This window comes from Rissa tridactyla, chromosome 1, assembly GCF_028500815.1.
Source record: "Rissa tridactyla isolate bRisTri1 chromosome 1, bRisTri1.patW.cur.20221130, whole genome shotgun sequence".
Lineage (NCBI taxonomy): Eukaryota > Metazoa > Chordata > Aves > Charadriiformes > Laridae > Rissa > Rissa tridactyla.
The window spans coordinates 141,217,882-141,235,005 of record NC_071466.1 but is presented as its reverse complement, the minus strand read 5'-3'; the positions used below and the strand labels follow the sequence as shown (position 1 = coordinate 141,235,005).

Sequence of the window (17,124 nt, the reverse complement as noted above, 5' to 3'; positions counted from 1 at the left end):
ACACCTCGTGTCTGTGACAGCCATGGCAGGGTTAGCGGTGCAGAAGCATGAGCTCCCAACCCCTCCCCGGCGGGGATTCCCACTGCCTTCACCCAGTGATTCATAGGAGAAATTCTCCTGGGATGCGGCTGGCTACACGCGTTCACCAGGATCTGCGAGAACAACGCTGGCTGGCCGAGCGCGCATCTTGCCGAGAGGCTTAACACACTTGCCTAGCGCTCTGTACCACGAAGCGCTTTGCAAACGTCGATCACTCCATCCAGTTATTTTGATTTTTGTTTCTGCTTTCACTGTGGCCGAATCTGGACGCAGCAGAAGCGCTGCCACGAGAAGTACCGGACTTTTACTCGCGGTGACGTTCAGCCGACCTGAATTTTCATCTCGGTGCTAACCTACGGCGGGGGGGTGGGGGAACCCCGTTGGCAGAAGCCACAGGAACAAGCCCGCAGCTTCCCGGGGTACAAACCCAGCCACTCACCCGCTGGCGCCGGAGCCTGCCCCGCTGCCGCCCGACAGCCCGCGTCCCCCTGGCCTTCCGCTCGGAGGGGCACCCACCCCGCCCCGCGGCACCGCCAGCCGGCGGGAGGTGGCCCGGGGGGTGCGTGGTGGTGGGGGGGTTGCGTGGCCGGCGACCCCCCGGCACGGCTCCCCCCATCCCCCCCCGCCCGCCGCCCCCGCCGAGGGCCGAAGTGCCTCCCGCCCGGCGCCGCGTGTCTGCCGCTAGGTGGCGCCGCCGCCTCGCGCCGCCCGCCCCGCGCACGTGCGCCCGGCGAGGTCCCCAGCGGGGACACCCCGCACCCCCCGGGGGGACACGGCGGCGTGGGGCTGGGGGAAGGGGGGCGAGTGCGGGGGTCTGAATGCCACCCGGCGGAGGAACCAGCAGCGAGAGGGAGGTCCCCCCCCCTCCCCGCGTGTGTGTGTGTCCCACCCGGCACCGGGCGCCTGCGGTTTCGGGTCTGAGTTTTTAAGACATTTTTGACAATTCGGAGAGGGCGCAGAAACCCGTGAAAAGCATGATTTTTAAAAGGAGGGGGGTGTATGCGGGGTGTGGCAAAAGTGATGGCCCGCCCGTGCAAGAGAGGCAGAGGGAAGGAGGAGGCCGGCGGCCCCTGAGGTGACGGAGAGAAGGTGGAGGGGGGGCTGCTTACCAGCAGCTCTTGGGGTTTGATGGAATTGTCCGTATATATGCACAGCTTCTCGGCTGTGAGGGGGATTGTCTCTTTCAGCTTGGAGGCCAGGAACATGCACACCGTCCCCAGCAGTTGCAGATGGCACTTTCGAGTGGGCACCACAGCTAAAAATCGGTCCAAGTAATTCATGGCCAGAGGGAAAACTTCTTCTTCGCACTTCTGCTCTTCGCAGACCTGCAAGCGAGGAGCGTGGGGAGGGGAGGATAGGGTGGAGGGGTTGGTTTGGGGGGGGGTGGGGTGGTGGGTAGAGGAAGAGAGAAAGAGACAAGAGGAAAAAATAAATAAATGAGTGATCCCACGAAATAGACCACTGCCTCCCTGCTATGGCTCCTGCTATTTTTGTTTCCCGGGGAGCTAAATTTTGGGGGAGGGGGAGATCTCTGGAGAGGCTGGGAAGGCTGTCAATCGGCTTTCACATTCCTTTAGTTCATTCAGTAAGAAATGAATTCAAGACACTGTGTGGGAGAGCCGAAAAGCCCCATCCAGCAGCAAGCGAGCAGCCTCCGACTTTTTTTTTTTTTTTTTTGCGACCCAATTTTTTCCCTTTTTTTTTTTTTCTATTTCGTCATATTTTCAAAAAATCGATAAAAATATCAAAACTTCTCCGGGGGTCCCGGTTTTGGTGCCGGTGGCATCCCGGGACGGTCCCCTATCGTTTCCGACAATTGCAAAAATTCCCCCGGGGGGTGTCCCCCAGCCCTGCGCCCCCGATCCGGCGTGGGGGGGGAAGGACGGCAGACACAGCGAGGGCGAGGTGGGGTGGGGAGAGCCCGAGCAGCCTGGATCCTTTTAGCAGGAGCGAGCGAAAAAATTACTTCAAAAATTTACCAAAAATCGGAGCAAGGGAGAAAAAGCACAAATCGCACATGAAAACCAAGCGGGGAGTCTGGTCTTTCCAACCCAGGGGATTTGGTCCGGGAAAGGTCCCCCCCAAAGGAGATACGAAGGGGCAAATGATGGGTGGTGGGGCCAAGGCAAGGCAAGCGAGACTGCGGGGATCTGGGCCCGCTGCCGCCCCGCCTGAAGTACGGGGGCGAAGGGGGGGTTCGCCGCCAGCTCGGGCTCCCCGACAGACCCCCGCCAGGCTGGGGGGAGCCGGGGGGGCAGTGGTGGGGTGCGTTTCTGAGACCCTTCTTGGGAAGGAGGGGGGAAGACGGTCTCGGCGCCTCCGAGCAGAGTTGCATGCAACGCAACATGGCGAAAAAAAGGCACGTCCTCACCACTGCATACGTGGGCATGAAATCCTCGCTGGGCAAAACGCGGGGGGCACCGGGCACCCCCCCGTCCCTCGCCCTGCCCCGGGCGCAGCTCCCTTTTCCCAGAAAAGCCTCAGCCTCAAGCGCTCCCGGCCGCTCGCAGCCGGAGGCGGCTTTTCTTTGCTTTTTAATTGCAAATGACTTTTCCAACTCCCCCCTACCCCGCTTCCTCCCCTCCTGCACCCCGCTTTGCCGCAGCCCCCCGGAAGGGGCGATTTCCACCGCGGGCTGTCGGTGCTCCCTGCGCCCCTTCCCCCATCGCACCGCACCGCACCGGGTGAGCTCCGGAGGGGGAGGAGAAGGAAGGGGGGGGAGAACAAGACAAGAAGAACCCCCACCGCGACCGGAGGGGCGAGAGGCTGCGGGGGGAGAGGGGCCGAGGCCAGGCGGAGGTGCTGCCCACGGCGGGGAGCCCGCAGCCGGCCGCCCTGCCTCCCCCTGTCCCCGGGCGGCAGCGCTCCGAGGGGCCCGGGGAAGGCGCCGGGATACAAACCTCCAGCATCCAAGTGGCCACCATCCTCCTCATGAAGGGCTGGATGTCCTTCTGGACGCACTTGAAGTAGGAGCATTGGGGCAGATACCTCTCCTCTATGGTTAGTAAGTTGTGCAAAACGCGGTCATCGTAGAGCAAGTTTGGGTCAGGCAGAGCTCTCCTCATGGGATCCACCTCGCAGCACAGCAGCTCCATGTTTCCAAAGAGATCTCCCTTCTTTCTCTGATGGAAAAGTTTTTTTTTTTTTTTTGGAGGGGGGGAAAAGGGGTGGGGAAAGGAGAGGGGTAAGGAAGGAGGGGTAGGTGGGTGGGAGGAAGACGGCAGGGCTTTCCAGCTCCCTCCTGCCTCCCTTGAAACTCGTCTCTCCCTCTCTCTTGATTTCTAGCCTAAAGTTGAAGCAAAGTGACGCAACTCGCCAGGGCAGGCAGTTCTCTCTCTCTTGTTATTATGGAGAACAGCAGCTGGTCAGACGTAACATCAAACGCGCTTTTTTTTTTTTTCCCCTCTCTATAAGCTAACAAGGAACCAGGAGGCCCTCGTATAGGGACACACACACACACACACAAATGACAGCTTCTCTTTTTCTTCCTTCCAGCGACCAAATGAAATCCGCTCCACACTTTTCTTCTGCGTGAGCCCGTCTGAATCTATTCTCCCCCCTGCCGCAACACCCCTACACCACCACCCCCCCCCATTGCAAGAAACTTGAGGGCTCCCCCTCGGTATCCACCGAGACGATGGGGGCGAAGGATGAAATGTCCTGGCTCGGCGGGATGCCAGATCCACGTCCCGTCCCCCTCCTCAAGCCCTTGCCCCGCTCCCCCCTCCGGTACCCCCTTAATCTGCATCCGGGAGGGGGGACACAGAGCTAACTGCAGCCTAACAGCAAACCCGAAAAAGACTCCGAAGCTCCTGGGGGAGGAGGGTGTTCGGCGGCGTTTTCGGGGTGAAATCTAACAATAATCACCACGCTACTTCCTCCGGCACACATACGTGTTTCTAGCAGGCGAACCGTTTTAGCACTGCATGGCCACACTGATATAACTTTCTAGGAAACGCAGCGGGGGAGGGAAGGAGGAGGGAGAGAGGTTGGCTGGGGGGGGAGTTATGCCCCGCACCGGGTGACTTCCCACCCTACTCGCACTTCGCCGGCTCCGCAGTCGCTCCTCGCCTGCAAAATGTGTCAACTTCGCGAAGTCTCTGCCGCTGCTTTGCCTGCGCTCAGAGCAGAGGCTCCCGAGGGGGAAGGAGCTGCCCGGGGCCGCCCGGGGATGAGCTGCCCAGGCGGGCGCGGAGCGGCGGCGGCACCGCCGGGTGTGCGGAACCGGCCACCCCCCCAACCTTAGCCCCGGGCGCCGCGGAGGTGGGCTTGGCGTGGGGGGGGGGGGGGTGGTGGGGGGGAAGGCGGCGGGTGCGGGGGGGTGGGAAGAAATACCGCCTTAAAAGTGTGAGTGGGGAGTTTGGGGCGCCGCTTCCCCTCCCTCCATTTGCATAGCCAATAGCTCTGGGGCTCTCGCCGCTGCGCGCTGATTGTTACCGGGCAGATTATATTTTAAGGACGCATGCTGCCCGGCATCGAAAGCAGCCCGGCAGGGAAGGGGACGAGGTGGAGCTCCGTCACCTAACCGCACCGCCCGTCCCGGGAGCCGCACCGGCCCTGCCGGCTTCGGGGAAGGCGGGCGACCGGCCCGACGTTGGCCGCGAGTGGGCAAACGCGCCCCCTCCCACGCCAGCCCTGGCCCCTCGGCATCAAAACGGATGGGAGGGATGGGAGCGGCTTTGCCGTGGGTTGCATCTCCTCGGAGTCCAGCGGCAAGGGCGCCCTTGCAAAAACCGGCTGGGACTCCCCCGCACTTAACCCGCCCGTCGGAGCAAATGGCTGCTTCGCCACCAAAAAGCCAACGGGACTCTCTTTCCCCTTCAGCCGCCGGTAACGCGGAGCCGGGCCGGGACAGCCTCCGCGCCTTGCTAGCAGCATTTCCCGGCAAAATCGGTTCCGCGCCCCTCTCGTCCAGTGCCCTCAAGCGAGCAGCTCCCGGCCACAGCCGAAACGAAGCGGCGGCGCCGTCCGGGCGCTGCCGGGCACCGTGTGTGGCCCCTCGCACACCCCCGCCACCACCACCCCCCCCGAGGCGGGAGCTTACCGGGGCCGAGCCCACCGTAGGCGGAATTGGGCAGAGCTTTGCCTGGCAAGGCTCGCCTATTAGGAGGGCGAAGGAAGGGAGCGAGGAGGGGGCACCCCCCGCCGTACGTCGAGGGCGGCGAGCGGGGACCCGCTGCGGGGCGGCGTGCTCCGCAATGAAAGGCTCTTTAACTTCCACCATTCATTTCCCCTTCCTGGCTACTCCTGTGAACAGGGAGCGTGTTGTGTCAGCGCACGTTTTCCTTCTCCAAACTTAAATTCATAAGCGCTCCCGTCTGGCTTTGTAGCCCGACAATGCAGCGATTGTGATTTATGTGGGTTTCGGGGGGGAGGACGACGGGTGTCCTAATTGTCCGGCACCGACTTTCGAAGTGGGGTGATGTCTGGGGCACGGCGCGGCTGCCGGCGGCGGGGAGCCGCGGGGACCGGCGGAGGGATGCGGGGCCCCCCCGCGCCCCGCGACGGGGCGGCCGCCGGGGAGTACCTAAGGACCCCGCGGGCGGGCCGCCGCCTCCCCGCCACCTTGCTGGGGGGGTGTATGTGTCCCATTAAAAAGGAGGAAAAAACCCTAAATCAATAAATGGAAGCAAGCCAGCTCTGCACGCGGAGGTGCCGCTGATCTGCAGCGACGTCGTGAAAAAAAAAAAACCAAACCCAAACAACCAAAACCAGCAAAAAAACCCCCCACACTTCTCCCCGGTGCGACGGCTTTTATATACGCGGTACCCGTTTCCAACGGGGAAAGCCTCTTTAACTTCCACCATTCATTCGTTCCCGTGGAACGCGGAGGGCGGGCGGGCGGGCGGGCAGGCAGCCGGGGCGGCCGTCGGGAGCCCCGCGGCCGCGGAAGCCAGGGCGCCCGAGCTGCCCCCTTCGCCTCGTCCCCGTGCCCACGGGCGCTGCCACATGCGTTCGGAGACAGCAGATGTTTTAACAGCCTCCGTGTAGAGATTACCGAGTGCCATATGTTAAATACCACCCTCCCTCCGGAAAAAAAAAAAAAAAAAAAAAAGAAAAAAAGAAAAAGAAAAAATAAATACGTTGCGCGCTCTCTCCCCTTCTTTTGATGAGCTGCTTCGCCCGTTAAAAGCATAAATGATTAAATCAAACGCCGTCGGTGTTATGGTTTGGCTCCGGGGGCGTCGGTGCGCCCAGCCCTAAGCGGGCGCTGCCCCGGCGCAGCGCTGCGCCCTCCGCGGAGCCGCCGCCTCGCTCCGCGGCCGCGGGGGAACCGCGCTCCCCGGGCGGCCGCGCCGCTTGCTCCCTCCCTCCCTCTCCCCCCCTCCAGCATCCCGGCGGGAGGGGGCCGTCCTGCTGCCGGCCCCACCGCAGCCGCCGGGGGGGCAATGCCGCCGTCACCGCTTATGCCTTGGGAGCCCCGCTTCTTCGGGTCACCAAGTCTGGTGTCACGGCTCCTCACCATTCATCCGACACGCAGGTATCATGAAATCGGTAACGTGTAATGGCATTTCATTGGTGTTAGTCCGAGAGCACTGCGAGACGCGGTGGCTCCTGGCTTTTTCTTAAAATTAGAGCCTTAATTCGTCATCGCTCCCGTTTGCTTCATTTATTTCCTTTGCAAATCCCAGAGAACCAGCCTGAAGATGCTTCGGGGGACAGTGTGGGATCAAGGTTTGCATCCGAATGACAGATCAATAGACATGTGTGTGCGCCCGGCGGCCGCAGGTTTTTTGTTTGTTTAAATGAAATAAGTATTCCCTTGCAGTGCTTGAAACCTGAAGACTGGAGTGTGAAACATGAGAATCTGAAAGTGAAACCGAGTGGAAGCCAAAAAAGAAACAGATGAACTGGTTTCCACAGTCCAAGCTGAGGAAAGAAGCCCCGAAAGCAAACAAACACCGTGAATAATAAAATGTGTAATAGATTTGAAATAAAATTCTTCCAGCTTCAGTCACTGGAAGCAGTCTATCTTGGTGAGGGTTTCTTTGTTTTTTGTTTGTTTGTTTGGTCTTTTTAATATCTGATTTTTAGCTATTCAAAGGTAAATTCCGTAATTCCATGCTGTGCATTCAACAGGAGCAACATGATAAAAATTATCTTTTCTTTCCTCTGGTTTCTGATTAAAGACTGAAAAAGGATTTGGATACCACAGGAGCTGCTGTGCATTGGCCATGTATTTTCAAGGAGTTATTTTTAATTGTACCAACAATTTTCAACTCTAAATACCCGTGTAGTGGCAGTTTTATCATTAACAGCCACCTTAAACAACGTAATTACTGAGCAGGTGAAATATATCCTGTAATAAAACTATACTTGTCTTTAGAGGGTGTTTTTATGCAGGCACAACAGTTCCAGTATTAACTAATGAATTCTGAGTGATTGCTTAACAAATTTTTAATTATTTACTCCTTTCTGTTTTATGCAAAGTTTCTTCATTATTCCTTCTCATTCCTTAGCTTTAACTTCTTCATGGCAGTAATGAGAAACTGTTTGTGCAGTGCCCAGTTCAAGGAGTGCGCAACTCCACTCACAGATTTCTTTATTAGGCGAGACGGGAAGGGACCAAAAAAAGAGCTACAAGAATGATCATGTACCTGGACTCATGTTTTAGGCTGGAAGACTTCATAAATTCACCACAATTAGCCCAAAGACACTCCCAGGTTTGACAAGAACATAAGCTAGAGAAATCTAGAGAAATTCAGGAAGATTTAGGATGGTGGAGGTGGTAGCAGTACTTCTAGGCTAACAACAAAGTGAACTTTTCAGCTGCAAGTTTAATCACTTGATATTTCATTTAGGGCTATGTCTTTAAGGTTAGGTGGGACTAAAGCCTAAAAAAGTATATTCTATTACAAATCACAGTTGCAGAGTTGAAGGAGGAGTTGCTGTGTGGGGTTCCGTGACCAGTGTTACACCAAAAAAAATCAGATCCATAATCCCCGTGATGCGTTCTGGCCTTAAAATTATTGGATCTGTGAATCTGTATAAGAACCTATAACCTGTGGTTGCACAGGCATGTGCAGAATTAGGGTGAGATCACAGAGTTTTTCCTGCAGCAAAGGAGCTGAAACCGATGAGAAATTTCTGCTGGAGCTGACAGTCTAGGATTGGGATTTTTCTCGCTATATGGGAGACAGGGAAATTTTTGCGTGGCTTAACTCTCCGGGTGCCACAGCCTTATCTCGCAGGGGTGCCACGTACTTTGCAGTCAGTGCTGCCGACTCCATCCTCTCCTTGGTGAGCCGGGCGATAAGGCTGCTGCTCGTTTACAGGGAGCAGGAACACACAACAGGTGCCTCCCACACGCCAGGAAGTTGACTGAAAGGGAGAGCTCTTGACATTTTTTAGAGGATCGGGCCCCTGGTATGCAGAACAGTACATAAGCGCCGTCATTCTTTTTTTTTTTTTTTTTGCTAAGTGGTGTGGGGAAAAAAGTTGGCTTTTGGAGCAGATATTTGAAAGAAGAAGAACAGTTCTGACAAATTACAGGTATGAACTATTGATACCTCTTTCACCATTAATAGCATGATGGGATCTGAAGGTGACAGAATCATTTTTTTTTTTTTTTTCCCCTCTGCTTATGAATCAGCTTGCTTTTCTGCTTAAATTGACTTTGCTGCTAAACTCTTGCATTCCGCTGTGTGATTTCCCTGCTCTCTGGGCTGGTTTTATCAGTCCTTAGTTCAAAGACAGCTTCAACATTAAATGCGCAATCTTGTTTCTTTCCAGACCGTTAGGAGAGTTTAATAAAAGACACTCCGTCCTCAAAACCTTCAGCTGATCTCCAATTTTTGAAGCATCTTTCTGTCACACACCTTCCTTCAAAAGTAACGTTCTGACTTTTCTCTGTGTTCTCTCAGTCTTTATCCGATACATGTGTTTTTGCTCTTACCAAAACAAATGTGGAGCTTCCATTCCATTTTCTTTTCTTTCTGTCTACGGTGAGATGAAGATTTTACGTTTAATATACACGTGTGGCATGCCTGGGTCTATATAACAGGGAAGGGGAGAGGAAAACCTTCAGAGCAAATTGCTCCTTTTATGAGGAGTTGGGAAGGGATACTGGTTGCCTTGGTTGTCTTAACATTGCTGTGAGCTGCTAAATAATCACGATATTTATTCCCAGAGGCAGCTGTATTTGAAAAGTAAGTGTAACCATTCTGTTAATCTTCTGTAAGAGAATTACCATCACGCAGGTTCCCATGCTGAATTGTTTGCTGAAACATTTGAGGCATATATTGTCTGGCAAATAGGGAGACATTTTATATGGAGCTACATTGGTATGAGATTTTGTTTTGGAAGCCGTGTGAATGACTGTGTTAAGCCACAACTTGTTATGGGATAAGTTGAACTTTTCATTTTGTACAGATTTACAGAACACAGCTGAGTTGTGAAAATAGGTGGATTTTAAAAGGGAAGAAAAGCTACCTTTTCCTTCAGCACTTGGCTGATTTCCTCTGTAAAAGCATCAAAAACTATCCATAAAGAAATATTGGTTGCACAAGTACTCTGGCTTAAATAACCAAGGGTACAGTATTTTGGATGTCCCCTTTGCATTCCAGGAACTATATAATACTCTCTAGATCCGTTGAATTTGGTCTTCTTAAGGTGGTCAAACAAACAAATGGACTGAAGAAAGTTTTATTGCTTGACAAGCAGACAAGCACATAAAAACCCAAACAAGAGTAAACCAAAATAAAACAGTGCAAATAAATGCCCTCTGCTGAAGTAAACAATTCTACTTGTTAATTTCCTCTTCCAAAACTGCTGAATTAAAAGCTATTCCCACAGATAAATAGTTCAGATAGATAGTTTACTACTCTGCTCTGTGTCAATTACACCTACACCTGGGAAAATTAATTACTTTTAAAACATTGGTAGCCTGAAATATTACATTGCATATAATATTAATGACCACCTGAATGCAGTACTGTCATCTGCTTCTCTTTTCTCTCCTTCTCTTTTGGGAATGCAGTATGTTGTTCCTGTGACGGAGTGTCTCCGCACCACTGTGCTACAAATGAAGAAGAACGCATTTTAAAGTTAGCCATGGGATGAAAGCACATCAAAAGTCGGTGCCCCTTTTCACAGTGGCAATTACAGCCAGACGCCTCAGGTCTGGTGCCACAGGGCTTTTGGAGAAGCAGTTTTCTGGAGAAGTAAGAAGCCGTGGGTGGTGTGAAACCCCTCTCACCCCTGAGCTCCTCAGCATCCCCTGGTACCCCAGGTCCTCCCACTCAGCGCTACTGCGCTTGTTGAGGCTTTGCTGGGCATTTGTGTGAGTAACGGCAAACGAAGACCTCAGGGACTGGCCCTCTGCCTTTGCTCGATGGGGTGACGAACATCTTTGTTTCGAGCTCTAGCCGCAGGCATTTCAGATCTAGGCTCCCAGCATTTACGTGCAGGTAGTTTTTGGGTGACTGGGGTGTCTTGCTAGGCAGGGTGAAAGTCACGTCTGCTTTGTCTGAGTTACATTCAAGGTCTAAAGAGGTTCCTGTTTGGTCTGGGCAAAATTCCTGATGCGGGTAAGAAGGTCGCTTGGACAGGGACCAAGACGGGAAGGCAGCTGAAATGATAGCTGCCCTCCTGTTGAAGTGGAAAGAAATTCTCACAGGTCTCTGCAAAATCCACTGCTGCTGCCCCTGGAGACCTCCCAAAGTTCCTTCACCACCCACCAGGGGCAAAACACTTCAGCAGCAGCTGGGTGATGGTGGGCTATTTCTCAAGGGCTACCTTGCCCCAGAGCTATCGGAAGAAATGTCCTTCTCTCCTCTCTGCAGCTCTGCTACCTTGCTTCTACAGCATTTTGTTTTGCTCTTGACTAGGAAACCCTTTTGCTTGACTGCCGTTTTCCCTGATTCTGAAGTTGGTGTTCACAGGCATATCCAACTCCCTATGCATGACTCGGTGCTTCCTAAAGGGTGGTGCTGCCCTTCAGGTGTCTTACTGGACATAAATATACACACGTTTGAGAGAAACATTGCTCACAGGAGTTAGATTGGAAGTCTAGTCCAATCCACTGCTCACCTTGCAAGTCAGATTTGGTTGCTCAGGGCCTTGCCCAGCCAAAATATCCAAGGATGGAGATCCTACAGCCTCTCTGGGTAACCTGTCCCAGTGCTGCACCACTCTCAGGGAAGAAGAACCTTTCCCTTGTGCCTGGTCAGAGTTTGCCTGGCTGCAACATTTGTCCATCACCTCGAGGTTTCCTGAGTATTTGAAAAACAGCAAGAAGCAGTGATAGGTGCTTGCTGTCCACTGACATAACTCCATATGCATAGCTCAGGATGTAGTGTGCAGGATCTGTAGATGTGGGTTTTATTGGTAAAGGGAACTAAACTGCCTTATTAACTAAGAAGATCGCTAGCACATGTTCCAGACTGCTCTCCTTCATTGAAACCTCCACATCTCCCTCACTCTCTCATCCCGTGGCTCCATTCTTGGTTGTGAGCTTTGCTCTCTCCTCATCCCTGACATTGCAAATCTGTACCCACAGCAAAACTCTGTTGCACCGCTGTTTCATTTCACTGTATGCTGAAACTCTCACCTGGGCTTTTGCCTCTTCTTGACATGGTGATATCTGCTTTGAACCGGGAGTTCCTGGGGCAATGTTGCTGGCTGCTCATCTTCCCTAGGTACTGTCCACTGGCAGAGTCAGGGCGCTGGCCTGGGGGACCTTTTGCCTGAGTGGTTGTTCTGATGCCCAGACATGAACTGTTTCTTTCTTGGGTTTTAAATTTTTATTTATAAGGCTCATGGGTAGCAATCACCATCCTCAGCACAGATGCTTCACAAGGACCGGCGGGTTAGGAAAAAAACGTCATTTCTATTTTACAAATGGGAAGCTGAGGCTCTGTGGTGTAAAGCAACATCCTACAGGAGCTTCACAGCACATCGTGGAGTAGTATTGCCTTTCCGATGTTAGAGCAGTACCTGAACAGAAACATCTCTCTCATCAGAGTGGATGGGGTAGGTAGTATCTTTAAAGAATCTATGCACAGTATAGAGTCACAGTTTCATCTTATAGATGGTTCCCACCCTTATGTTCTGGGGCAGTTTTGTCCTTATCTCACAAACATTGCACTAGGAAAGAAGGGAGTGGATCTGGTTTCTCTGTCTATCAATGGATGGATCATTAGAGACTGTTGGCACCTGAATGGGCTCGTTAGGTTCAGATAACAAAGAATTGCTCCATCCTGGAGAATGTCTGGCTTCCTCTGGAGCAGGCTGGGATTGGGGGAAATACATTCCCTTAGAAGCAAGGCTAAGAAGCCATATGGAAAGAAAGTTTGCAAAGGAAAAAAAGAAAGAGAGAAACATACTTCTGCAAAAGTAGGGTTCTTTAAAATGAGATAGTACCTGAGAATGGGAGCTGCAGAGGAAAGGCTTCAATTCCATGTGGAGAGACCTCGTGCAGGAATGAAAGAAGGTCCTCCTGAGAGGACCTGGAAAGGGGCTGACAAAGGATGGTGAAGAACCAGATGCAGGGAGTGCAGGTGGGCTCTTCTGTTGCATTATTTAATTCTATATCTTTTCTTGCACATCTCAAGTAGAGAGTGATTGTTTTTACGAATGTTACGCAGTTGATCTGCTATGTATTTTAATAGTTGTTTATCCCTGATGTGGTAAATTATAAAGTAGAGGGCCTGCAAGGGTGGTATGCATGCAGATATATAGGCTGAAACTCCTGGAGAGCTAGGAAAACCAGTGTTAATCTCTGGTTCTGGCCGTGGGATCTTGGGGAGAAGTACTTGAGGGAGGATCTATACCCTGAGAACATGCTTAAAAATCTACTGTGCCTGGAATCTGTTTGATTTAAGAAAGCATAAAAAGCACATGAGTCCAACATGCTATGATTCAAACATAGCCGTATTGTGAATAATCAGAATGTTATGATCAGAGTTTTGAAAGGATTTATCAGATTTGGGGGACTGGGGATTTTTTTTCTCGTTTTGTCCTTTTTCCTGTGAAAGTCAGGGACAGATTGAAATCTGCTGACTCCAGCACTTAAAAGATGGTTCAAAGGACCCAGCTCCTGGCTTGGAGCTTCCAAACCCTGCTGGGAATCAGAACATATGTCCAGAAGAGCATCAGATACCTAGAGAAAGTTAGGAGGAGAAGTAATTTTGCTTATCTTCTGAACTGAATCACAGTTATCATGTTTGCTGACAACTTTCTGATGCTTACTGTAACTGTAGCTTTTTTTTTTTTCTCACACTACAGAAACAGCATATTCTTGTCATGCAGCTGTTGCTTACTGTGCCTTCCTTCTGCTTTGGGTGGATTTTCCCATGTTCATATCCGTAGCTTTTGAGTCCTTCTGTCACTGAACAGCTGCGGGCTGATACTAGATAGAGCTGAATTTTTTCCATGTTCACACAAAAGCAGACTTGTGAACAAAAGATTTTTAAGAAAGCTGATAAATGAACAAGGTCTTTTGGACGATGCAATGTTGCTAACATTGTGGACAATAAAAATCCTTGTACTTGTACTCACTTAAAGCGAAGGAAGACATAACTCAGTCTGTTTTATCTGTGAGCCTCCAAGCTTTTCCCTACAGGCTTGAGAGAGGATGTTCTATAATGAACTCATCTTTCATGTGACAGAAAGGGAAATGCTATCTCACAGCCTAATGCTTACATTTCTATCTGCCATTTAACTTGAACGTTGCCTTCTAAGGGGAGCCCCTGTGGTCAGAGCTGAAGAGAGGATCAGGGCTTCCTGGGTAGTTCCAGCTTTGACACGTGCAAATCACATAGCTTCCTTCTGTCTACAAGGAAAGCAGATATAGTTATCTTGACGTATGTCCATCTCGGGCATGCTCTGAGGTTTGATTCAGTAAATGTTGCCAGCTGTTTTGCAGGCAGAGGGCGGTGGGCCCAGCCAGGCACACTGACTGCCATTGTCTCCTGAGCGAGATGGAAACGGGAACATAAGTGGGGAAGTATCACGTACACTTGTCCCGTTCTTGCATCTCTCTCATGTTTCCTTACAGCTTTGGGTTTTGCCTGTGGACCCTGGGGATATCAGCTTTATTTGATTGTTTTTTCTGCTTCCTTAACTTTTTTTCCATTCTTGAAGTAGTTCTTCCACATGTATGAAAAAAACTCAGCAGCGACTGAGTCGTTTTGCTGGCACCTTCCACTGTCCACTCTTGCACAAGTGGGCACAAGGACAGGGACAGATCCTGGTGCCATGGGTGGGGACACCACGAGGAGTTCTCTGGCTATCTCACCCTGAGCAAAGTGCAGAGGCTTTTTTGAGGAGGAAAGGAGAAGGCCAGGGTGTACAATGATGGATTTGGCACTGAACTGGCCACCCTTTGCCCCCTCTGCCAAGGGACTTTGCCAACATGGACATTTGTGTGTGCTGGGGAGAGCAGTGTGGGCTCAGGACGGGGGGAGGGATATGCAGACAGATGGACAAGGGAGGGTAGAAGGGTTATGCCCAGCTCCGCTCAGCCTCCCTGAGACATCCCTGTGTCACAGCTGCTTGGGACACTGCCAGCGGTGGGCTCTGGTGTGAGCGTGGTGGGAGGCAGGGGGAAGCACCAAACCCAGGCCTGATACTGGAACAGAAAAAGAAAGCAATACAAGAAACCTGGGCATAGCTGGAGACCAGATACAGGGCTAAGCGGGTCCGTGGTCTGAACTGGCTCAGTTGTGTCCCATTGTTTTCCTGCTTTGCTGCTTCTCTCTCTTGTTTTACGTGCAGTGTTGGAAGGTTCCTGAGCAAAAAATTGTGCCATGAATTTGTGTTTGTGCAGAGTCAGTCACCCGGGGACACATGTCCATGTGCCAGCAACAAGGCCTAGATTCAGCTCCACCTTCTCTTAAGGGCAGCCTGGTCATTTTAGACCCGTGGTCCACTTCCCCAACAACAGGAGAGCTGCAAGGAGAAATATGTGAAGGATTCCATGGCATGCACCTGTTATAGAAAGTGCTCACAGCAGATGGAAGGGAAGAGTGAAAATATTACATTATTTAAAAGCTTAAGGCAGTGAAGCCAACCTCGGGCAGATGTCAGCCTGCCAAGGCACATTGCTGTGTTGGTGTAGGTCTATGTGCATTACAGCCTTGTGGAGGAGAGTCAGACTTGGGAGACATTTCTCTTGCGGTCAATTGAAAAAAAATGCAATACTCTGGCTGAATTAGCTCTCACATAGACTGACACAAAGCTAGAGTGCCAGCTTCTGGTCTGGAAAAGTTATTCCCCTTTTTCATCCTATTGGTGAGATTAGGACATGTAACTGAAAGGAATGAGGAAAAGAAGAGTAAAGGAGTAGGTGGAGTATGGGACACACAGCTCATCCACTGTTGTCACTTCCCAACAAAGATGTACTTTCTCCTCTACTGGTCTTTACATAGGGAAGGTGCTCCTTATAAAACATAGCAGAGCCTCTTCACCGTCCCACAGGCCTTTCCACGCTGCTCTGCTCTTCCACAATCCTTACAGAAACTTGGCAGCGGCAATGCATCTGGTGTCCTGTGATTGCCGCTCAGCATGCTGAATGGTACCATCTAATTTCTTCCCTGGGCTCCCTGCCCTTCAGTTCAGACCCACCTGCTGCCTCTCATTGTACTGCTGCGTGTGCGGCCGGTACCATAATGGGGGCGTGGTTGTGGTTGCCGCTTGGGACAGTGTTCCGCAGCCAGCGTAAATGAAGTGGCATCCTAAGAGCAGGGTCTCATACTGGGGACATGTTGCTGCTAGACACCGAGAGCCTAGGAAGAGGTTCCTCTGAATCCTTTCATTCTCTACTCTCACTAACAATGGCTTAATATGGTGGTGAACGCATGAACATGGCAATGCGAGTGAGGGGAGAGAACTGTGCGGGACCTTGGGCGCAGAAGGTGCAGAGACAGAGAAGAAAAGTCAGAGGAGCAAGAGGAAGTTTTTTCGGGGGAAGAGGGAGAGAGTTAAAAGTGTCAGTTGTGTGAAAAGCGGAGACCTGCAGCGAAAAGCGCGGCTTAAACTCCACATAGGGTGCTGTGCCAGCAGGAGCTAAGCTATAACAGTGGGCACTGATAGAGAATGACAGCTGCAGTTTAAGTCAAGGAAGGATTCAGGGCCATCTTCCATCACATTTTGACAGGCTGCAGCCTGGTACTGGCCTGGAGATACTGCATCATCTCAGTTGGCATGAGGGGGGAATTAAGAAATCTGGCAGTAATCTGTGCAAACCAAGGAGCTGAGGTGAAGGAACATAGTATCAGCGACAATCCAAATATTATAAAATACTTTTAGCTAAAGACTTAAAGAAAACAAAATGTGTTGGGGGGATTGCTTACACAGTGATATATTACACACTTAATATTTTGCACCAAGGAATTATAGAAGCTATAAAACCTTATTAATGTGGACAGTGCTTCGTAAACAAGAGGAATAAAAATTTTGCTCTAAAAAGTAGCATGGGATTGGAAGGGATCACCTTCATCACTAAGGCAAGTCCTCTGCAAATCACAGGCCACTGAACAAAGGTGCTGAGCTCAAAGAATTTCATCAGCCATTTATTCCCCATGACCCCACCACAGGTCAGAAGGTTTTTCACCACTCCATAAGAAAATCCCGCAGAAAAACCCCAAAGCAAAGCCATAGGAAGACTGTATGATGGAAGAGTGGGATGGATTGAGGACTTTGCTGGGACGGTCAGCTCCTGCACTAGCGGGGAATTTTGCTTCCTTGTTGATCCTAAAAATTGGTTCTTCATCGAACATCTTCCAAAGGCTCTGTCAGTTAGCAGACCGCTTATGTTCAGAGGATACCAGCATGCCCACTAGCTAGGAATGCTGGAGGTTTCAGTGCTCTGAGGAGCCCTGCATGGTGACCCTCATTTTTCTTTAACCTGTGGTTGACCAGGCAAAGGAAAAAGCCCATGGTTTTCATGGAAGCATGGTATTCATCAACTGATGCAAATGAAGAGTGATTCAATCTTCTTTCCAACTCCCATGGAGGTGACGTTAACACCTATGGATTCCAACCGCAGGCATAATTCTCTCTTAGTTATAATCTCCTTTTTGTAAATTTCTAAAACTTCATCTTTGCTGGGGAAAAGGAAAGAAGATTGGAAGGGCAGGTGGA

The 17,124-nt window shown here is 51.4% G+C and overlaps 1 protein-coding gene and 1 long non-coding RNA gene across 7 annotated transcripts in view; one reads left to right on the top strand and one right to left on the bottom strand.

The window, feature by feature from the left end:
- Positions 1–3,960, bottom strand: part of CCND2 (cyclin D2) — a 38,823-nt gene extending 34,863 nt beyond the window's left edge. For 3 of the 6 annotated variants that reach the window (XM_054218582.1, XM_054218593.1, XM_054218600.1), the window contains exons 1-2: positions 2,940–3,540; positions 1,149–1,364 (exon numbers count right to left, since the gene is read on the bottom strand). In XM_054218582.1, the coding sequence (XP_054074557.1) occupies positions 1,149–1,364; positions 2,940–3,134 (411 nt within the window). In that variant the 5' untranslated portion in view covers positions 3,135–3,540. Of the gene's footprint in view, positions 1–1,148; positions 1,365–2,939; positions 3,541–3,830 lie in introns of those variants that run through there. The other 3 variants (XM_054218561.1, XM_054218569.1, XM_054218576.1) reach the window with 3 other exon arrangements.
- A 1,944-nt stretch (positions 3,961–5,904) lies between these two features.
- On the top strand, positions 5,905–7,003 carry LOC128916656 (uncharacterized). Its single transcript, XR_008469032.1, has 3 exons — positions 5,905–6,520; positions 6,672–6,714; positions 6,809–7,003. It is a non-coding gene; the product is annotated as an uncharacterized LOC128916656 (long non-coding RNA).
- The last annotated feature ends 10,121 nt before the right edge of the window (positions 7,004–17,124 follow it).